General features: G+C 45.9%; 1 protein-coding gene across 3 annotated transcripts in view; it reads right to left on the bottom strand.

The window, feature by feature from the left end:
- Positions 1-22,483, bottom strand: part of HDAC8 (histone deacetylase 8) — a 273,689-nt gene that overhangs the window by 99,496 nt on the left and 151,710 nt on the right. For all 3 annotated transcript variants that reach the window (XM_029607525.1, XM_029607524.1, XM_029607526.1), the window contains one exon: positions 15,166-15,260. In XM_029607525.1, coding sequence (XP_029463385.1) covers positions 15,166-15,260 — 95 coding nt within the window. The remainder of the gene's footprint in view (positions 1-15,165; positions 15,261-22,483) is intronic.

Raw genomic sequence — 22,483 nt, 5'->3', positions numbered from 1 at the left:
TAAAGACGCCCTTTGCAAAGGCTCAAAGGGAGGGCCACAATACTTAGTATTGCAATGATATTAAGTAGGAGGAACCACAGAAAAGCAGTTTTTTTGTTTTTAAGTTGAGCCCTTGACATATGAGAAGACTTTATGCCTGCGTAAAATTTGATGGGTTAAAAAGTGCTCCACAAGCACATGGAGGTTTTTTACATTGCGGGATAATAGCTAATAGCCTCATCTACATGGAATTTACAGGGGATGAGCACTATTAGCTACGTGTGATTTTGGTCACGCGTTTTGGGTGCGCTGATCCCTTATTGCATTAGGGGTTATGGATGCACATCCAAACCACGAGTCCAAGTGCTCGTTAACCTGTGCACTAGGCTCAGGGCATGATATTGCATCGGCTCCACTGTGAGGATTTACCTCCTCTAGCCCCCTGACAAAAACTATCACGGGTTGTTTTCCAGCCGCTTGAGCTCTGCTTCCCTGCAAATGAAGTACCCTTCTTGGCAAGAAATCTCCTCACATCTCTTAAGTGTGAGTCTGAAATGAGGTTTTCTTGTCACTCTTCCCTTAGAGTCCCCCAAATGATTCTTCAGCTGCTCCAGATCTTCCTCGAACAACAGTTTTCCTTTAAAGGGAAGATTACACAGCTGCGACTTGGACCAGCCATCCTCTGACCAATTATCCCAAGACCATGCTCCGGGCAGATGTCCAGATCATACTGCGCGTCCGCCACATAGGCCACTCCGGCTTCCAATTGGGCTGCCACTCTGGAATTAGCTGTCAGGATGGCACCCATGTCTGGCGCCTTCAGCACTCAATGCAGACATGCTCTTTGCATAAGGCTACCACAGATCGCTGCTCGAAGACTTACAGCTGAGGCCTCAAACTGTTTTCAAATGAATTTCCAACTTACGATCCTGGGCAACCTGGCCAACCCCGCCATTAGAATGGCCGTCTTCTTGGTCACCACTGACACCGAAGCATCCACCTTGGATAAAACTAACAGCTCCAAAGTATCCTCCTTCAAAGGATGTAGCTTTGCCAGAGCCCTGGCTACTTTGAGGGCTGCCTCTGGAGTATCGCACTTGGGGCTCACCAGCTTCTTCACCTTCTTGGAAAAGCCTTTGGCAGTCCAAGAAAACCACCCAGGACCGGATCCACTCCTTCATTATCCAATTCCTCTTGGACAAATTTAATTCCCCACTCTTCCAGATCCTGGGGATAAGCGGTCTCAATCCTTCTTTGTGGAACAGGCTGTACATCCTAGGGTCAACTCCTTCTGTGACTAGTACCTCCTTAGGATCATCTGCATCCTTGTTGTCATCTGGGTTGACACCCACAGGTCTGTCCCCTGGATCCTCCTCCAGATCATTGTGTGGGTCATTAGAAACATCCAAATCCATAGACTAGACTGTGCTACGGGAGACCTGTCGTCTCCCGTAGCACAGTCCAGGCTCACTGGGAGGAGCAGGCCCCCCAACCCTTCAGCCGAGGCCACCTTAGATCTCTTCAAGGTCTCCTGTAGTGTCAGGCCTAGACGCCGCTTACCTCCTACTCCTCACTTGGCCTGATAGGCCTTGTGGAAGAACAAAACAAATTCCATGGAGAAATCCTCCACATCACTGCTCCTGTCACCTGCCGAGGGCCGTTCAGACTCCTCTTCCTGCTGCTGATTCCCTAGCTCCGAGTGAACTGCCAGAGATAGCAGGGGAGGGGAATCCCTGGATACCCTGGGAGCTGGCTGCTTCTTACTGCTCGTCCTTCTCTTGCCAGATGCGATCTCAGCCTCCCCAGGAGCCTCTCTGATAGGACCATGTGATCGGATGACTCTCCTGCCGCTTGACGCTCCCACCGAGGTTCCTTTCCCTCCAGAGGCACATGGAAAGTGTGGCTGAATTAAGCCACTCGCACCAGACTCCACAGGCCCAACAAATCTTCCCACGCTCTGAGGCCGATGCTGTTACTGGCGCATGGAGAAGCACAGGGGATTAGCAGCGTGAATCACAAGCAGCCCTGGACCCCGGAGTGCTGAGAAAAAATCGTGGCTTCCTGAGTCCTTCTGCCCCCAATGCCTGTCGTCCCCGAATGGCCCGACACAATAAGCTACTGCAAGATCTCTCTCTCTTTTTTTTTTTTTTTTAAGAAACAGAGCCCCAGTCAGCCCAAACACAACCATAAGCATAATATAAGGGGTACTTCCGTGCTTTTCCTGGCCATAGGCGAGGTTAAGAAGGCTTCAAGCGGACTGAGGGAACCAGGAACTCTGGCTTTCAGTACCCTGGGTGCTTCGGGCTAAAGCAGTTCAGGGAACACCAATCCCCAGCTCTACCTGAGGTATGGCCCACGAAGAGGCCTATTTCCTTTCTTTGTTAGACTGCAGGTTTGCACCTCTACCATCTACTGGAGACAGAGAAATACTGAGGGACCACAGATGGCACTCTCGATTATGTAGCAATGCCTGTATTCTCTGCCTCCATCTGCTGGTAGGGATGCAAAACCCACTTGTCTGAACTGAGCTGAGGTATGAACAGGAATGCCCTGTTCCTGGGTCAAAAAATTGGATTTTCCCCAACATTTCAAGGCAGACTCAAAATAGGTGAAATGCTTTTCTCTAGTTGAGAGAAACTGTTCTTGGTTTTGGACGGGCGTTTTTTCTAGTTATCCCTCTATCAGGCTAATACAGTAAGGTCGGTCAAGCGCACCATTTACCCTGCAATTGGCTGCGCATTTTCGACACGTGTCTATTACCCCTTATACAGTAAGGGGTTTAGCATGTCAAAAACGCGCAGCCAACCCCCCCAAAAACTGATAGCGCTCATCACATGCAAATGCATGTTGATGAGGCTATTAGTTAATCCCTGGGATACTGAAAGTAAAATATGCAGCCAAGCCGCACATTTTATGCTCAGAAATTAACACCTGTCCAAGGGCAGGCGTTAATTTCTGAGCAACCTGGTAAAGTGTACAGGAAAGCAGAAAATACTGCTTTTCTGAACACCTTCTGACAATCTCCTAGCAATATTAAGTCAGAGGAACCAAAGCTTAAAAAATAAAAAAGTAAAAAAAAAAAGTAAAAAACAAATCTGCCCACCAGTCAGTGGGTTAGAAAAACAGAAACTCAATTTTACTGGCGTCCATTTTCCTAACCCATGGCTGGCAACGGGTTTGAGAACCGACACCAGTAAAATAGAGCGTCGGTTGTCGGACCTGCTGACAGCCACCTCTACCGCTAATAAAGAGGCGCTAGGGATGCACCATTGTCCCTAGCGCCTCCTCATTTATGGGCGCTCGTCGGAAGAGCGGATGCTCAACATGGAGCGCCCGCTTTCCCACATTTTTTACTGCATCGGCCTGTAAAGGTTTAATTACATTAGATGGATACCATTATTCCTTTTTTGAACCTAATCAACTAAAATGCTATTGAATAGTAAGTTAACTGTGAACCCAACATCTACTCCAGTGCCTTAAGTCTGTTGGAATGTGGAATTGTTAGTATAACACCATTAGCAGTCATCTTTTCTTAATAGTTCTTTATTGAGGTTGTTCCCGTGGGTCCTTCACTCCTTTTTTGTGGTTTTGAAAAGTGATTGCCATTTTAAAAGTATTTTCTTTGATTGATTTTTGTTCAACTTTTGGAAATGTTTATATACTGCAAATTACTTAATTTCTTTCAAGCTGTATTGCTTGTAAATTGTTTTTTTTTAAAGGATATAAAGAGTTTTAAAAAATTATGTTAAATATGCATCCATTTTATTTCACAATTTTATTAGCCTTTTGTGGTTTACACATTGAGTTTGTTGTCCTAGTTTACTTTCTACCATTTCTGCTTTTGGATTCTATGATACTATAAAGCCTTCATTTGCAACTACCCAGGTATTTTCCCCATATTATAACTTCGCTCGCCCACTCCCATGTAGCTCAACCAATGTAGCAATAGTCCTGGGCCAGGGACCACACAGCTACTTCCACAAATTGCTATGCCTGCATCCTGAGTCTGGCCACTAGGAGTCACTATTGTGCAATAGCCAAACCTCCTTCCTTGCAAGGGCCATGAACACTGCCTCTCCAGCAACCCGGGAAGGGCCATTTTAAAGGAATTGGTTCTTTGGTTAGTGCCACGATCCCTGGGGACTACCAGGTTTGCTAGAACAATATTTACATAGCTTTCCATCCTCTAACTCAATGTAAATCCTCAGGAGAGTATGCCAAAATTGCCAATTAAAAAGTTGATCTTTCTTGGCCCCCAAGGTTTAGGACAGATCTCTATTCTTCTCATGCAACAAATCCTGTTCCTGTTACTGCACCAGTGTTTGCTAGTTCATACCCGTGAATCTAAAGCAAAACATCAATGCATTGCACTCCCATCTTGGCTCTGCTGATAGGTGTGCAGGACTCTTACAATTGGTGCCCAAGCTGGCTACCTCCCTGCTAGAAAGCTGACGGCACCTATCCTTCTATTTGAATGCGTTCCAGCTTAGTAAAATTTAGCGGGTGGGGTCTGGTTCCCGGGATAAGTATTGATGTATCAGAAACCTGCATGCTTTAACATAAAACACACCTGTTCCAAACCACATATTTCAAAGCACACTGCTATCACACAGATCCCAGAGCATCCCAGCCAATTGCACAGCCTGGCTATAGCTTGTGTAAGGCCCCCCCAACCCCAGTAAAATCACTGCAGCGGCTATTCCCCACTCCCCAGCCCAGCAAGCAGGAGAAATAACAAAAGGCTTAATTTACAATCATTCCTTTGTTTTACTTTTTCATTCCAATGACAAATTCTCACTGCTGCCCCCCTCCCAAGCAATTTTGCCTTCAAATGCAAAGGTCTCCTGTTTGCTCACTTGTGTGTCCATCGGCAGCAGCTGGTAGAGTGGGAGTGGAGTGGAGTTTATTCAACTGGGCACAAAGTGCTTTTTGTTCTGGAGACAGCATTGGGTCTCTGTCTTACTCTTTCCCTATCCCTTCCCACCCCTCCCCATTCTAACCCCCAATCATTCTCTGAGAGGGGGGCATCGCAGCAAAATTGCTATCTACTGTTTCGGGTTTCTTTACAGAACAGCCGCAGTAGCGCCCCTTTGATCCCCAGTCCTGCAAGGAATACAAAAGACTGAATTAAAGAATGACAATCCCTATGCACCGCTCTTGGGAGAACTTTGTCTTCCAAAAGGAGCTGCCCTTACCCCCTGGCGGCAGCGGCCTGCTGCCTTAATACCCCCCTCCCCCTCCTGCAGTGGTCACTGACTACCAGCCCATGTCACTGAGCTGCCAGCTCATCGCCCTCCCCAGGCATGCTTAGGCCGCTTTGGGACTGAATGAGTTGCACAGTTGCTGCCTGGATTCATTTGACTTCTTGTTACTGGATGCAAATATCTGATGAGTGTGACAGTCTCTGCCTGTACTGTTCCGGCTCGGTGGGGGGAAAGAGACTTGCAGGCGCCTCTTCAGGGCTTTACTCCACTCAGTGGCTTATTAAGTTAAATAATAATCAGGATCACAACAGCAATCAAAAAGACCTGTGGTGGATTTAAAAACCGCGTTTCTTTTCTTCCAGTTGTCCTCTCTTCACTAGCAAATCTGGAAAGGAGCTACCTTCAGACACCGAGCAGCTTTTAAATCCTGGAAACATAGAAACTGTTACGCACATATCCTCTTCTTTCCTTTCTCAGCTTCCAAAACAGGCACTTACCAGTGCAGTCCAGTTCGCTAGATTGTTCAAAATACTGCGCACACTTGTCCGAGTACTACTGCGTCATAACTTGGTCCCCTTCACTTTTTGTCCTAATCTATTTTATTCCATGCATATTTTGGAATAAATGATGTGCATCTGGGCGGGCTCGATGACGGTGCTGCACACTACCATGCAGCCTGCCACGGTCTTCTGCGCACTAGGCCAGGCTGTGCAGGCAGACGAGCGTGCACCACAGTGAACCTAGTGGCCACAGGCTGAGGACAGTCACTGCGATGGGATTATAAAACAGGGGGGAAATGCCTGGAGTAGCTGCAAATGAAGGTTCAGGGGCACTAGACCCCAGCCTCAGTTTTGACCGAGCGAAAAGCCCAAAGGAGCAGAAAGAAATCTGGACAGGCCCATAAAAAGAACTCTACATTAATGGTGGGGGTGGAAGGGAAATAGAACAAAAGGTTATTAAAAGCCAAGAGTAACAGAAAAGTATGAGAAAAAAAAAGTGTGAAGCTTGCTGGGTAGACTGGAAGGGCCGTTTGGTCTTCTTCTGCCGTCATTTCTATGTTTTATTATGACCCCTCTTGTTTTGGTTTGATTTTTTTTTTTCCCCTGGCACTTTACGGCATCCAGCTCAATCGGACCTGGCTTCTATTGGACTTTGCTGCCATGAGCCTACATTTGTAACTAATCCCCCACACTCTCCCATTTTATAACATCCACCTAGTCCAGCCCTTGAGTGAGATTCCCCACAGAATCCGGGACCCCCACACCATTAGTCCAGCCAGCAGGAGTCACTACTGAGTAATGGCTGAGGCTCTCACCCTCTCTGGGGCTGCGAGTGCTGCCTCCGCAGCATTCCCGGTCGACCTGGGACCAGAAATCACACGAGGGCCTTTTTCACAGCAGCCTGCAGCACTGCTGCTCAGCTCAGGGCTGGCCCTGGGTCTCTCTTTTGAAAAGTATCTCATCCAAGTCCACAATGCAGCTGCTGTGCTCCAATTCCTGCTTTCCATATGATATGAGCCTAGCTGCACCCCCAGTTTATATCAGCCCATAACAGTGCCAATCGCTATGCAGGAGACGTCTGCAAAAACTTTATCTTGTCACTAATACTGCCTCAGGAATTCAATAATAAATCTTAAGTCTAATGATTTTCCTTGTTAGAAGTATTAATTAAATTATCTTAATTTCAAGGGTGGCTTTAAGCTATTAAATAATTAGCTCGGGGGAGGGGTGGATATAAAACCACATGCTCTGTCCACCCACCTCCACAGAAGTAAAAATGTGACTTATCTTCTGGGGCACAGGTGTAACTTCATTTTTAACTCAGCTCTGCAAATGAAGAATTAGGATTCCTACATGATCATTTTCCTTCATCTTTACTAGCAGGCCGATTCAGTAAAGTCCGCGGGAGAGCGGACGAACGCCCGCTCTCCCGGCGTGCGCACAGGCCACTCATCGGTGCGTGCGATTCAGTATGCAAATTAGGTAGTGCGGTAGAAACAGGCAAAAGGAGGAGCTAGGGACACTAGCGTGTCCCTAGCGCCTCCTTTTAGCCCGGAGTGGTGGCTGTCAGCCGACGCTCAATTTTGCCGGCGTCGGTTCTCGAGCCCGACAGCCACCGGCCCATTTAAATTTTTTTTTTTTTAACTTTTTTTTTATACTTCGGGACCTCCGACTTAATATCGCCATGATATTAAGTCAGAGGGTGCACAGAAAAGCAGTTTTTACTGCTTTTCTGTGCACTTTCCCGGTGCCGGCAGAAACTAGCGCCTACCTTTGGGTAGGCGCTAATTTCTTAAAGTAAAATGTGCGGCTTGGCTGCACATTTTACTTACTGTATCGCGCGGGCATACCTAATAGGGCCGTCAACATGCATTTGTATGTTGAGGGCGCTATTAGGTGCCACGGGTTGGACGCGCGTTTTCCTCCCCTTACTGAATAAGGGGTAAGGGAAAACGCGCGTCCAAGGGCAGGTTAACAGTGCGCTCCGTTGGAGCGCACTGTACTGTATCAGCCTGTGAGTGATTTAAGACTTAATTGTCTGGATTCCCAAAGCTGGCCATTTGGTCTGACCCAGTACGGCAAGTCTTAAATTCTTATGTTCTAAAGCTTGCAGCCTGGTGAAGCAAAGCAATTTTATAACGTGTGACAACACGCTATTGAGACCACACAATGCCCATGATCAACACAAGCCAAGCAAAAGGTGGCCTGAATAACGCTGGAAGGCGGCACTCCTAGCATCAGGTTGCTATTCCTAATGGTTTGCATTTATTGTTGAGACAGAACAGTCTCTGGTATTTACAAAAGAAAGAGAAATACAGCCTATATCCTGCTGGGCCAGAGATTGTAATAGCATTTTTATTTTATATATATATTTTGTGTTATTTTGCATGTATTTATTATGTAACTGTATTTTGCGCTGTTGAAAATCGCATTAGGTATTCCTGAAAGGCAATATTAAAAAAAACCTGGATTAGATCAGATCACAGTCTTTGTACTTAATCCTGAGCTACAACGGTGGATAGTTAGGGATAAAGTTTCAATTGGTTTTTCTTAAAAAAATGTTTTAGCTTATAAATTTCTATTTTCTGGAGTGTTTGGAAATTGCAAGGAGTAAACCTTCTTGAGTATATTTTGTTTCATATGAAGGTTGTGCTTCCAATGACCACGGAAAACTTGGTATTAGCGATTACTTTGGAAAGCATATTTAAAATTTTATATAATAGAAAAATGGTGAAGTGTGGGTATTTGGTCTCTTGAATCTTAATAAAGTGCTATGGATAGAATATTAGTAAATGGATTGTGATTCAAAAGAAGTCCTGGGACAAATCCCTTTTATCTCCCTGTGCCTTCAGCGGTTACAGGTAAGCAATTCTCCAAGGACAAGCAGGATGGTAGTCTATAGGCTGCCCGAGCAGGACAAAGCAAGAAACCGCTTCATGCTGAAAGCACCGCTTCTCTCCCTTTTGCCTGTGAGGCAGGCGACCCATAAGGGGTCTAAGTGGGGAAAAAGAGTTTAGTTCTACAAAGAGAAAACCATAAAAAAAGACTGATACACAAAACCCAGATGCATAGCAGGGGCGCCTGAGACAGGCGAGTGACGCGAGGGGCCAAACAAGGAACATACTCTGCATCACGGAAAACATTACAAGCAGGGTTTCGGATCAGTAAACCATGACAATGACAGTGTGTGTCTAGAGCCCTCTGGATACAGGAGAAAGTCCAGAGATGTAACTAAGGGAAGGAGCCTTGGACGACGGCCACACAGTTTTCTTCGATGTTACAAGACAACCGAAAAACCAACTGGGGCTTGTGAACTCCCCAGAAAGAAACTGCGATCCACTGACAGCCGAAGGTCAGAATGTCTCTGCAGAAGTGTGCCCCATGTTTGGCACAATGGGCAGAAAAACCCAAGCAATGCTTGGAAGAATAAATAGCAACAACGGCAGGGTCTGTGACAGATCCTAAGAGTCAAGCACCAGCCACAGCTGACCAGCAGGACAGCAACAAGTGCTTTAGAAGATGAAAGGCAATCCCTGAATGGGATCGCTAGCCCAAATTGCCAAGCAGGCAGATACGTTAGTCCTGAAGCTCACCCACACTGCACCCTGTCAAGGGCAGGGCTATCCAGCCTGCATACAGAACAGTTCAGGTGAGCAGGAAGGCACTTTGGGAAACCTAGTGAAGTGAGAAAAGCAAAAGGCAATATTGGCCAGAGTTTAGTGAAAATATAGGGAAAAAGTGGTGCATCTTTCCCTGCAGGTATACACTAAAACACACCACAAACACCTTAGCTTTTCTCCCCCTCCCCTTGAAATTCCAACTGGAAGTCGGATGGAGCGAAGAACACAAGGAGGCAGACAGCATAAGTCGCTAAATTGTATATCTCAACCCCAAGCGAATAACTCTGCCAATTCCAGTAGGGAGTTACCCACTGAGATAGAGATCTCAGCCTGCATGGAACAGCTGAAACTGAGAGCGAATTCCACAGGGAAGAAATCCAGAAACACTCCATCAAGAAACAGGAAGCCGGGGTGCTGTAAGTGCAAAACTCTGTCGAACAGGACTTCTTCACCAGCCTAGAGGCTGGACACAGCCCTTGGAATTGTGTCAGGAATGGATCACCGCCGTTTCCCTCATGGAACGACAGCAGTGAAGTCCATGGCGACTGATGGTGCCCATGGTGTTCTGCGGTCATTCATGCGGCAACTAACTGAGTCTACTGGTGCCCACAGTGGTGACGGTGCCTGTAGGACCCATAGAACTTTCGCGCTCACCAACAATGGATCACATCCAGAGCACCAGACAACGCTGCACCCAGGGCTTCGATGGCATCAACAGCCCGGTGGCACTGATAGACCCCGGTGCCTGAAGGCATCGTATTCCAAGGATGCCAGGGGTGCCTACAGGCAGAGGCTCTGCAGCTCCAACACGGCCCTGATATGTCTCATTGGTGCCCAAAGGACCCAATGACTGACAGCACCATCGACTGTTTCTCTCAGCTCACCTTTCCGTCCAAGGATGTTGATGCTACGAGCTCGATGGTGTCCCTCGCCAACGACTATGGCTGACGATAGCCACGCTAGTGCTCATTAACACCAATGGTGCATGAATCAAGGTGAGGCCTCCGATGCCTCCTGATCCCAGTGGCTCAGGGCCCAGAGATCATTGGCATCCATGGTGCCCGATAGCTGTATACCAGTGATGGGACAGCACAATGCCCTTCAGTGCTCCATCAGGACACCGCTAAGGCACCTCGAGGGCACCAGACCACTATGCTTGTATGCCTCGCGTACCAAGGTACCTTGCATAAAGGGCGACCCCAGCGCTTGATCCATTCAAGGCCAAAGTCCCTGCTGCTGAGGGCTTTAGTGGCACTCGAGGGCCCCCCAAGAGTTCGGTGGTCGACAGCCTTGGGGATGACCAGGGCCTGATGGCCTCCCTGGCAGCCCCGCACCTTGATGGCATCAAGGGCATCGATGGTATTGGGGCAGCTCCGCAACACGATGGCATCGAGGCCACGCACCTCGATGGCGCAGAGGGTGGTGCAGCATCGAAGTCACGCCCCTCGACGTCATCAGGGGAGGCCATTCACATACCTATGGGATCGAGGGCATAGATGGCATGGAATGGAACTGAGGCATCCATAGCATAGAATGGGACTGAGGCATCCATGGAATGGACTACTCCACTACCTCAAAGTCCAAGGTGCTTGATGACTTTGGTGCTTTGAGTCTACAAATGACTACGGCACAGAAGACCCTTATGGCATCGAGGGTGGTCATGCATCCAAATGGCATTGAGGGCGCCTCGGCACACTGACTGTGTCAAGGGTGACCATGGCACTCAATGTCAGTCCTGGTCCCTGATGTGGTCCTGACATCGATGTGTCTCAGCAACGGTAAGCTGGTCACAGAAGTGCACAGGCAACTGTTACTGGGCATGGCATCAAAGGTGCGGCAACAGGCTGCTCCTGCTCACCCTCTACCAGAAGGACATTGCATTGTCATACCGGCAAGCAAGAGGGGAGGCTACATCAACCAGAGCAGCTGCCCTTGGAGACTAGTTTACTTTGAATGTGGGGAGGATGAGTTCTCCCTCCCCACAGGAACAGTGTGGTCCTTGATCTCTGCACTGTTTGAACCTCCATCGATGTCAAACAATTGGTAAAACAACATGGAACTCCCGTCCAAGTAGAATTCAGGCAAGTCCCCAGGCTCGGCGGCCTACATTGAACACCCACAGACTGCATTCAGTCAGTTCTGCCAGCACCTGATAAAGGTACAAAAACAGATAGAGCAAGGAGAGGACACAGACATAAACTGCCGTTACAGAACATTTTTTTTTAAAGGGATAGAAATAGACCCAGCCAGCCTGCACGGCGACTAGGGCCCGCCATGCGGCTGGCAGACAGAGGAAAGAAGAAAAAGGAAAAGACATAAAACTACCATAAGGTAAAGAAAAAAACAGCTACAGCTATAGAAAAATTTACTTACAAGAACTGTGAGGAGAGAGCAAAACTGAATACTGTGCAGGGCCAGTGCAAGGGGATTAAGTGCCCTAGGCACCTTTCTGCCTTGCACCTGCCCCCCTGGTCACGCCAAACCCCTCCCCCCGCCCAACTCCTACCTTGTTCTTGATTGCACCCACCAAGTGTGTGGTTTTCTGGGCCATCAGCAGGTTGGGCACTGCTTGCAGCCCGCCGAATCTACACTCCTCTTTGCCACCGCTCGTGGTCCCACATGGCTTGCATCCCCTAATTCTCGGCACCTAGGCCCAGATCTAGTTTGCCTAGTGCTTCCTCCAGCCCTGATACTGTAAGACACACGGCTCCTGCAACCATACTGCTCCACAGAAAAAAAGAGAGACTGAGGGACTCTGCCTAGGGGTCAGGGTGATGACTGCAGCTGCTAGAATCTTTGAGATCAAAGTTCTGTGCCGGGCTCCATCCGATGATATCACCCATGTGTGAGGACTACCATCCTGCTTGTCCTCGGAGAATTATACTTGCGAGAGGAGCTACTGGTTTTAGAAAATAGAATTTGAAAGAAAAAAAAAAAAAAGATTACAGAACATAAAACAATTCATCTTTCTCTTCGCTGCCACTGCAGCTTGAAGCTCAAGTATACCTCCGGCACTGCCAGATACTCTCCGCAGAACTTGCTGCTTGTCAGGTGATAAGAACATGCCACTGTTTTACTAGGCAACAATCTCCGAGTAGCAGAGTGTGCCGTTATTGCCCTATCTAGAGAAGGTTTAGGCTTGAAACCGAGCCTTTAAGACAGTGGTCCCCAACCCTGTCCTGAGGGCCCACCAGCCGGTCGGGTTTTCAGGATATCCACAATGAATATGCATGAGAGAAAATTTGCATGCACTGCTTCCCTAACATGCAAATTCATTGTGGATATCCTGAAAACCCAACTGGCTGGTAGGCCCCCAGGACAGGGTTGGGGACCACTGCTCTAAGGAAGCAGGCAATAAATGCCGGCTTACGGAAGCAAACTTGTCTGTTTCTGAGTACTACTGCTGTGTTCAGAGGGAATTATTGCTTTGGTTGTTTCAGGACTTTTATAAACAATTTTTCATCATATTTAAAGAAAAACATTGACTCAAGTATTCAAAACAGTTAAATTAGTGAAACAGGCATCTCTTACTGATTAACTCCTAGCACTCCAGCCAATCGGACTCTCAAACTCAGGGCAGCTCAAGGCAATCTGCTGCCTGGGCCCCCCCACCAACGTACGGCACAGGTCGAATCACTGAGCAGGCCCCCATTTGAAATTTTGCTGAGCAGCAAGGGAGTCTGGTCCTTTCTGCCGGCTGCCGGCTCTCCACAGGCCGATCACTGCGATCCCCGCAGCATGGTAAGAGAAGCTGCGGAGGAAAACAGCTGGGTAATACATAATTACCCCTTCTGGAGACCTGGGAAATAAGCAGGCTGTCGCAGCTCTATTTTGTATTCTTTTTTTTTTTTTATTAATCGAGCCGGTTTAACAGGGAAATGAAACTTCCCTGTGTGTAATGAGTAAAAAGTAGCCTTCAACAGAGGAATGAAGCGTCTCTGGAGGAATGGAGGGGGGAGGGACTGGCCACCGGTAAATCCCCCTCTCTCACCGGGCTTCTGAATCTACTCAAGGCACAGAGGCTTTAGGACAAAAGCCCTGCCTTGCCTGCTGACACTAAAACTGTCCCCCTAGGGAGAATCCATAGTCCTTGTATTTCCCTCAGCCTTAAAACTTTTTTTTTTTTCAAGCTACTTACTAAAACCTTGATCTAGCCAGAGGCACCGAAGGGCGAAAAGACCCCTTCCAACTTATTAAGGAATCAAAAATTTGTAAAGGATCAGGACCACAGGTTATGCCATCCTTCATCTGCTGGAGTCAGAGAAATACTGAAGGATCGCAGGTGGCACACTGTGTTAGGGGGCGCCTTACAGCTTTTTTCTCTGACTCCATCTGCTGGAAGGGAGGCATAACCCAGCAGTCTGGAATGATCCGGGTACGTCCAGGGAATCCAGTTTTCATTAGTCTGATGGAATGTCCCCTTGTTTTGGTTATTGTTTGTGGGGTAAACGAATCCCCTACCTGATCCCTGTAAGGATCCACTAAAACACGTGAATAGTTCAGTTAAATCTTTGGATTCTAAGGAAAACTGCTTCAGCTCAGACAATTTTGCTGCAACGTAAGCCCTCTCATACCTTTTACTAACTTATGGGCCAGTGTATTAAAATATGCTAAATGCTATTGCAAGCATTAGCATTTACTGCACTAGCTCATTTACATGTGTAAACTAACTTGCAAAAGTCTGCATGCAAAGTCTATGCTAATGAGATAACGGCTCATTACCTACAGTATTAGATCAGCAAAAAAGTATGTGCGCAAACTGCTTCGCAGACACATTACCGTCTGTATGAATGCACATACTTTACCATCTGCATCATTTGCATGTCATTAACGTTGGCTATTTATGCAAGGTTTCCAACACTTCCAAAACGGCTTGGCCATGGCATTAAACAGTGACAGGATTATGTCTTTGTTTCTTGCTAAGACTCCTTCATCACCAAAATGCACCTAACTTTGGTTGCTGCTGATGCTCAGCTTTGGGCATTAGTTTCCAATTTATTATCCAACTATTAATATGTCGGATGTTTTCCTGGCGAGTATCGGCAGGTGCTGCCCTATTTAAATTATAATTCACCCGGTGAATTTTGCGCCAGAAAAATGCAATAACCCTCGACAACACTGAATCTCAAGTACCATGTCGCTGTCCCTTCATCCACGGTACGAAGATTCCTCTGCAGGATCAACCAGTCCTGCAGTCTCTTTACAGTACCACCGAATCTGGTGTTATCTGCAAAATTTGCAATGTAGTTGCTTAATCCTTCCTCTAAATCACTGCTTGAAACATGAAGTAGCAAAGGTCCAAGCAGCAGCTCCCACCATGGGACTCCACTTCTCCCCTTATTGCAAATGGAATCTGTACAACTAATTCAAATGCTGCATCTTTTCTTTCATTTTTTAAAATATACAAGTTTCTCTGCACATTGTATTTAGCAACAGATTCGTTGCCTAATAGTGTCACAAATGCTTTGCAGCTCGTCTTTAAAACAAAAATAAGTGAAATATTTTGAAAATGGACTTATAATGTAGGGGGAGGGAGAGGAGACTATATAAATATATAAAACCTGCAAAGAGCTCTTTGTGTTAACAGGTGAACCTTTTTTTTTTTTTTATTCTTTACAGTCCCAGAGCAATTATTTGAGAACTCAAGAGTGATTAACTTTCAAAAATCTGTGGAGAAAAAAAAAAAAAGGAGGCAGACGGTCTCGGGTTTTCGGAACAAGAGTCCACTATGCTTCAGGGACAGTATTGCTATTGTAACTCGAGTGTCTCTCAACAACACCGCATTGAATGCCTGCGCCACGCATTTGATTAGGCAGAATGACTCAGCTCGGGGGGGAGGGGGGCTTTCGTTGGGAGCCTTACCTCATGATCTGGGATCTCAGAGGGGAGCATTCTCCCGAGGATGACCCCGGTCAGATACGTCCAGCAGCGGGCTGTATTGGCAAGGTGATAGCCTCCTGTCTCCAAGCAAGACCCAGGAAGATGGGAAGGAACCAATGAGGGAGAGGGGAGGAAGAGCAGAAAAAAAATATTTTTAATGAAAGGAACACATTGTGGCAAAGCTTGCAGACTTTAAATAATGCACATGAATAAGACTTTATGTTCCTGCTTTGATGGGTCTCCGTCAGCTCTGACTAGGGGCACTGCTCACCTGCATGGGGGGGCATGCAGGCCTGCAAAAATCTAGAGTCAGTTGCGGCACGCTTAGATTTTTCCACAAATGCATAAACATATCTGGGATAAAAAAATAACTTTGGAATTAAAATCCAGTCACTTTCTCTAGAACTAGAAGACAGATCTGGGAGCTTAGCTCCTTGATGCTCTCGCTTTCTCTGCTGGGGCTCTTCTCAGAGTCACAATAACACCTGGGAGGGAAGCAAGGGATTCTGGGCGGTGCGCTAGAAGACCTCTTTATAACGTAAAGAAAGACTGTTTTATTTGTCATTTATGTATTTTATTTTATACTCCGCTTTTTTGGCATTTCAAAGCAGATTACATTCAGGGAAAGCGGCCTTCAGTACTCCAGCTGGGTAAGAAATTGGTTTTTAAGAAAACATAACCCTCTCCCCCCTCCTCTAGACCTGGATTCCTCTTATTAGTAATGGAAGAATTCTCTTGTGATCTTACATCATCAGGGCCATACCATGCCATCTCTCTTGCAGAACCTTTACATCGATGCTTACTTTGCTAAGTACAGAAATGTATCATCAACCATCCTTTATGATGGCAGAACTGATTGCAAGATACTGGCACTTCTGCCATGTAGAAGCCGATGCTTAGCAGATGCGGGGCAGCCAAAAATAACCTGGCAAATTTACCTGGTTACCTTTTTCCAGCTATTGAGCCACACCTAAAGGCCGATGCTATACCATGTGCTGGCTGCAATGCACGGTTTAACCCGCGATTTGGATGTGCATTCTGGATGCACGTCCATAACCCCCGATGCTAAACAGGGGTTAGTGCGTCCAAAATGTGCGTCCAATCGCGCGCGTACGTAATAGCGCTCATCCTGGGAAAATGCATGTTGATGAGGATATTATCTATTCCCCCCCCCCCCCATGCAAAAAAAAAAAATGTGCGCCCAAGGTGCATAATATTTTTTAATTACCAAAATTAACACCTGCTCCGGAGCAGGCGTAAATATTGGAGAAGCCCCGAAAGTGTAAAGAAAAGCAGAAAATACTGCTTTTCTGTACTTCCACTGACTTAATATCATGGCGATATTAAGTTGGAGGAACTAAAAAATTAGAAATGTCCCCTCACCCCCCCCCCCCCCCAAAAAAAAGTGTGCTGGTGGTCAGGTTAGGAAAACAGACGCTCTAAAATTGAGGATGCGTTTTCCTAACCTGTGCAAGGCCACCTCTCCCGGGCGCCCGCTGCCGAGGAGACGCTAGGGGCACGCAATTTCCCCTAGCGCCTCCTTTTCACTGCGGAAACCCATTTGCATTTTGCATCGGGCGCCCCGGAGAGGAGGATCGGCGTGCGTTAAGGGAGCGAGCGCTCTATCATGAGCGCCCCCTTTAACGCACACCGATATTGCATCGGCCTGCTAGTTAGCTAAACGTGTGGCTGCTTACCAGGGTTAAATCAGACTGTGCAAAACTTATGGGAACAGGATTTGGGACAACCATTTGTGCAGCCACACGTTCAGTAGATGGACAAATGCTGAATATCGCACTAATTGAATATATTAAAACAGCCCAGCCTCTTTTTTGTCTGGCTAAGTCTGTGCACACAGCAATTTTGTCAGACACTGGGCTTGAGGGTGGGGGGGGGCATGGATTTTAAACCAGTCAGATTTACACAGTTAAAAGACAATTTTAACTGCATGGATCTTTTGAATATTGACATCTTATTCTATATTTACATGACTGTGCACCAGGGAAGTACCCTTCAGAATCCAGCCTTCTGTTTGCAGGGCCAGCTCTGTGGCAAGTCCTGGGCTCAATTCCTGGGCCTGGCTCCAGCTCCAGTTCCCAGGGCTGGGGATGTTTCAGTGTCAGTATTCACAGTCCCTGAGGAGAGCGAGTTTCAGCCGTTGTTCGACTGGTACTTGGGTTCTGGAGGAGGCCACAGCTAGTGGCTCATAGCTGAGAACTGTTGCTACAACAGCTGGGAGGCAGTTATAAAAATAAGAGCTAGAACCCCAAGAAGTCATGAATGAAGACACGTGGTGCTGAAGCTCAACAGAGACTGGTTTCAACCGAGCTGGAGGACCAAAAGAGCAGGAGGAAACTGTCAGGCTCCCCAACTCCTCTCTCCCCCTCCAAACAAAACCTGCTTCAAAGTGTCTCTACACAGATAAAAACTAAAATGGAGAAATGCACTCTTTGGGATGCCTGTAGGAGGCTGATCTAGACCTACTCTTGTATACTGCTTGTAATCATTGATTTTTATACCTGTTAAATTCTTTGAAGGTATTCTTCCCCAACACTCTAAACACGATCAGAGCTTTTGATCAAAATGCCTGAGCAATTAAGCTTCACATTATTCCACCATCTTTCCCGGCGTGTGTCTTCTGCTCTCCAAACGCTCAGTGAGATGGTGGAATAATGTGAAGCTTTATTGCTCAGGCATTTTGATCAAAAGCTCTGATCGTGTTTAGAGTGTTGGGGAAGAATACCTCCAAAGAATTTAACATCGGTCCAGAAAGACGCCAGCAGCAGTTTTATACAACGCTGGAATTTTGGGAAATCACAGCCCAACAACGGTTCAAAAAGATGCCAGCAGCAGAAAATCCCAGCTTGAGATAAGTAATTCCGACTATCTATTAACATAGTGGACATCCCCTGAGGAAAGACCTATTACGGTCAGAAACAAGGCCTTGTCGGGTGGATTACAAATGCATAGTTTATAAGTCGGTATTGCGATGGTAGTATGGACGTTAAATAGAATAGGATTTCTGAAGATAAACAAGACCATCTCACACTCTAACAAAATCATTACTTATGATTTTAATATCACAGCGCACATTTCACTCACATAAAAAAAGACTTTCAAGGTTGGAGATGGATAGTTCATGATTAAAAAGCAATCATAGCATTACAAGTCAGTAATGCATTAAAAGTTTATGAAACATTCCACTTCCTCCTTTAAAAATTCTCCAGCAATTAATTGTTCATTAAGTGTTTCTCATAAATAAGAGGTTTATTCACGTCTTTTAAAAAATTAAATATTTCAAAGAAATTCATTGGGCATTGTTTTATGAGTTGGAATTCATTTGCAAAGGAAGTGTCCATCAGATACTTTTAGGTGCATAGGATATTTTGGTCTTTCAGAATTTAAAGCACTGATTTGGAATTGGGATGTAGTTACGTGACAAACCACCTCTGGCCAGTCAATTGCGATCAATGGCTCATTTAAATCAGAAGAGTTGCTTTCTCAGTAGCCAAAGACAGAAGAAAGATATTCTGACATTCCAGACAAACCACGAACTGTCTTGAAAAGCAACATATTTAATTTTTAGGTGTTGCTTTTACATTAGTTTCAAATAAAACATCCTCTGCACACAGCAGACAGTAAACACAATGAGGCGATGCAGAAAGGTGCATTGCAGCCAATGCACCACATTGCCTGGAATTCAGCACTAATTTTGTGAGTGTAAACTTTACTGCCGATGCAGTAAGAAGTTTTACGCTCACCAAATGAGCGATCTAAAATGGGAGCAATACTTAGCACCCTCACATGGAAATCCCAAGCAAATGAGGGCATTAAGCAGTACTTCCTGATTTTATTTTTATTTATTTGTTTTTATATACCGATGTTCAAGAAATATATCACATCGGTTTACAGAACATAAAATAAATTGTTAAACAGATAAAACAATAAATCAAATATTATAAAAATATAGTAAAAGTGCATACAATTCTTAAAATCTACAATACAGCTAAAATTTTATGAGCAAAATGACTGAAATGGACAGTAATGCTAGAGGACCCCCAGAAGCCCAAAAGGGACCAGTCTCTAGTACCCTAGTAACAGGGACACCTCAAGGCGTGGAGAGTAGCTTGTTCCATAAAGTGAAATAGCCTTGAAGACTAGGCAACAATTGAAGGGCAATCAAGTCCTGCTTCCAAAGCAGTTCCATCTGCGCTGTCTGCCGCATCAAGGCCTTCCAGTGGTCAAAAGAAGGAACATCCTCGGACTTCCAGTTCAGCAGGATAACTTTTTTTGCTAGAAGGACGGCCACAGCCAAAAAGCGTCTTCCCCCTTGTGGCAAGAATCAATCAGTATCCCAAAAGCAAAAATTCACAGAGACCCCAACCAAGAGACATCACAACACAGCAGCTTATCCAAATACAACATGATGCCACTCCAAAAAGATTGCAATTTATGACATCCGGTGAACATATGACAAAAAGTACCAGGAGCAACCTTACATTTTAAACAAAGATTTGAATCCCACAATGTCATCAAAGCCCCCCTATCCCTGGAGATATAAGTTCTGTGCACAAACTTAAACTGTATTTCCCTCATGTAGGCAGCAAAGTAATATTTATAGATTAACATAAAGGCATGAGCTACCATCTCAGGGGATACCTCCTCTCCAAGTTCCGCACTCCATTTACCAGCCAAACGAATCAGGAGGGGAGTGGGCATGTCGGTAAGGAGAAGTCGAGCCCAAACAGCAATTTTATTGAACTTAGGCATGGTCTTGAAAAAACTTTCCTCATCATCGGAAAGGGCAAGTAAAGAGACATTACTCAGATAGGTTATGACAGTAATGACGGGCCTGAAGAAAAGCAAAAAGTTGGGATCTCGGTATGTCCCACTCCTCCCGCAATTGGTCAAAGGAGTAGAAACTCACCGAGTCAGTGTCCACCAGCTGAGCCATGCTGCCAAGTCCCATCCCTGCCCATCACTGAAAAATAGAGTCACCCAAACCCAGGATAAAATTCAGATTGCCCATCAAGAACAAAAAAGGAGAGACTGCCATGCTACAAGCCCCCGCCCCCGCCACCAAACCCAAGCTTTCCTCAAGGCCTTGAGCCAAAATACAGAAAATTTCATAGAGGACAGCTTGCTCGCAGGGAGGTGTATTAGATTAATTGGGGCAAAAGGGGCTACCCAGTCTAACACCAAGCTCTCGATGTCAAACTTAGGATGACCAGACACCCATTCTTGTAAAAAGCATAAGAGGCAGGCAGCATTGTAGACACGTAAGTCAGCCAAAGCCACACTGCCATTCTTACAGTCTAGCTTCAGGACATCCGGCCCAACCCTCACCTGTCTATTATGCCAGATAAATGAGCTCACTAAAGAGCAATATGCCTTGATGGTTGAGGCAGAGAGCCGTACTGGAAGCATTTGCATGGCGTAAAGTAGCTTCGAGAGAATCACTATTTTAACTAGAGCACATCTTCCTAACATTGACAGATGGAGGGCTTTCCACTTCATCAGCAATGCCTTAACACGGTTCATCACGGCGTCAATATTAAGGGCACAGAGATCTTCCAGAGAGCGTGCCATCTGTATACCCAAGTATTTGAAGTGAGATCCCGCCCAGGTAAATAGGAAAGACCCAACCCACGTAGATGACAGAGTAGGAGAACAAGGAAAAGCCACAGACTTCCCATAGTTAATCCTAAGTTCCAAAAGACAGCCAAATTGGTTGCTTACTGTAATAATGTCCCCAGACAATCCACCGGATTTCCTACATAAAGCAACATGTCGTCGGCAAAAAGGCTTAATTTAATAGATTTTTTTCTTTATCTGAATTCCTTGAAACGAGTGAAGAGTCCACAGCTTGATTGCCTACGGCTCTAGAGCAAGAACAAATAACAATGGAGGGGGTACCCCTACCTAATGGAAAAGCCTCAGAGAGAGTCCCATTCACCAACAGCTGTGCCTGAGGGAAATGATATAACAATTTGACCCAGGCCAACATAGAATCCCCAAAGATGTAGTGCTCCAAAACTTGTTGCAGGTAAGACCATTACACCCGGTCAAATGCTTTTTCAGCATCAAGGCTGAGAAAACCATTAGGATTGGAGAAAGGGCAGCCAGCAGAGTTTTTAAGAGATTAGTATTAGAAATCCGCCCTTTAATAAATCCCGTTTGATCCAGGGCAACTACTTCTGAGATTACTGAATTCACCCTCTGAGCCAAAACTGCGACCAGTAATTTAATATCTTGAATGAGGAGGGAAATGGGCTTATAGGATGAGGTTAAGGTGGGATCCTTTCCTGGCTTACGTAACAAAACTACAGTGGCCAAGTTATGTCCTCTATCACACTTCCCCCACTCTTGAGCTGCCTGAAACATATAAAATTTGGGTCCTAGGCCCTGGTGCTTTCAGCAACCTTTGCTGCCCAATCGCCCTGCAAATTTCCATTTCCTGAGTCGGCATTTTCAAAAGTGCATGAGCACATGTGCTTAAGACAGGAAGATCCATGTCCTGAAATAAAACCTGATAAGCTTGTGCATTAGGTGGCCCAGCTGTGTACAAGGACTTATAGTAAGAGACAAAAGCTTCCGAAATCATAAAGTTGGTAGTGAGATTCAACTAATTGTACCTTAGGTGGGTAATGATTCCCCTCAGGCATCCAGCAGAGTTTGCCAACCAGGCCAACAATTTACCCGCTTTGCCCCCCCACTAATAGAGTTTATACTTAAGATACAAAATATTTTGTTGCGCTCTCAAATCAAGTAATGCATTTAATTCCCAGACTCGCCCATGTATCCCTATCCAGATCCCACTGATGAGCCCGGCGTAACGATATGATCTTCTTAGTAAGTGCCAAAATAGCCAAATCCCTATCTTGCTTAGCATGATAGGCCAGAATGTGACCCCTACAGCACAGTCTTAGCTGCACTCCAAAAAATGATGGGATCAACATCTGGAGTTAGGTTAAACTCAACGTATTCCTAAGCGCTTGTCTTTATATAGATGGGGTGGCATCCTCCACAGAAACTGGCCCAGAGGCATGAGAAGTAAATTCAACGTAACCATTACCATAGTGTGGTCAGAAAAGGGAATATCATGAATCTTACTAGCCACCAACTTAGTATAAAGAAATTCCAAAATAAGAATATAGTCTAACCTACAGTATACATGGTGAACATGAGAAAAAAAAGTATACTCCCTATCCTCCAAGTGAAGAGTATGCCAAGCATCAATTAATTGCAGCTTGCGCGATATAAAGCCCATTCCCATATCTGCCTGGGCTTGCTTAGGAGT

The sequence above is a fragment of the Rhinatrema bivittatum genome, chromosome 6, assembly GCF_901001135.1.
Source record: "Rhinatrema bivittatum chromosome 6, aRhiBiv1.1, whole genome shotgun sequence".
NCBI lineage: Eukaryota > Metazoa > Chordata > Amphibia > Gymnophiona > Rhinatrematidae > Rhinatrema > Rhinatrema bivittatum.
The sequence above is the reverse complement of the archived record's forward strand: the minus strand, read 5'-3'. Positions and strand labels throughout refer to the sequence as shown.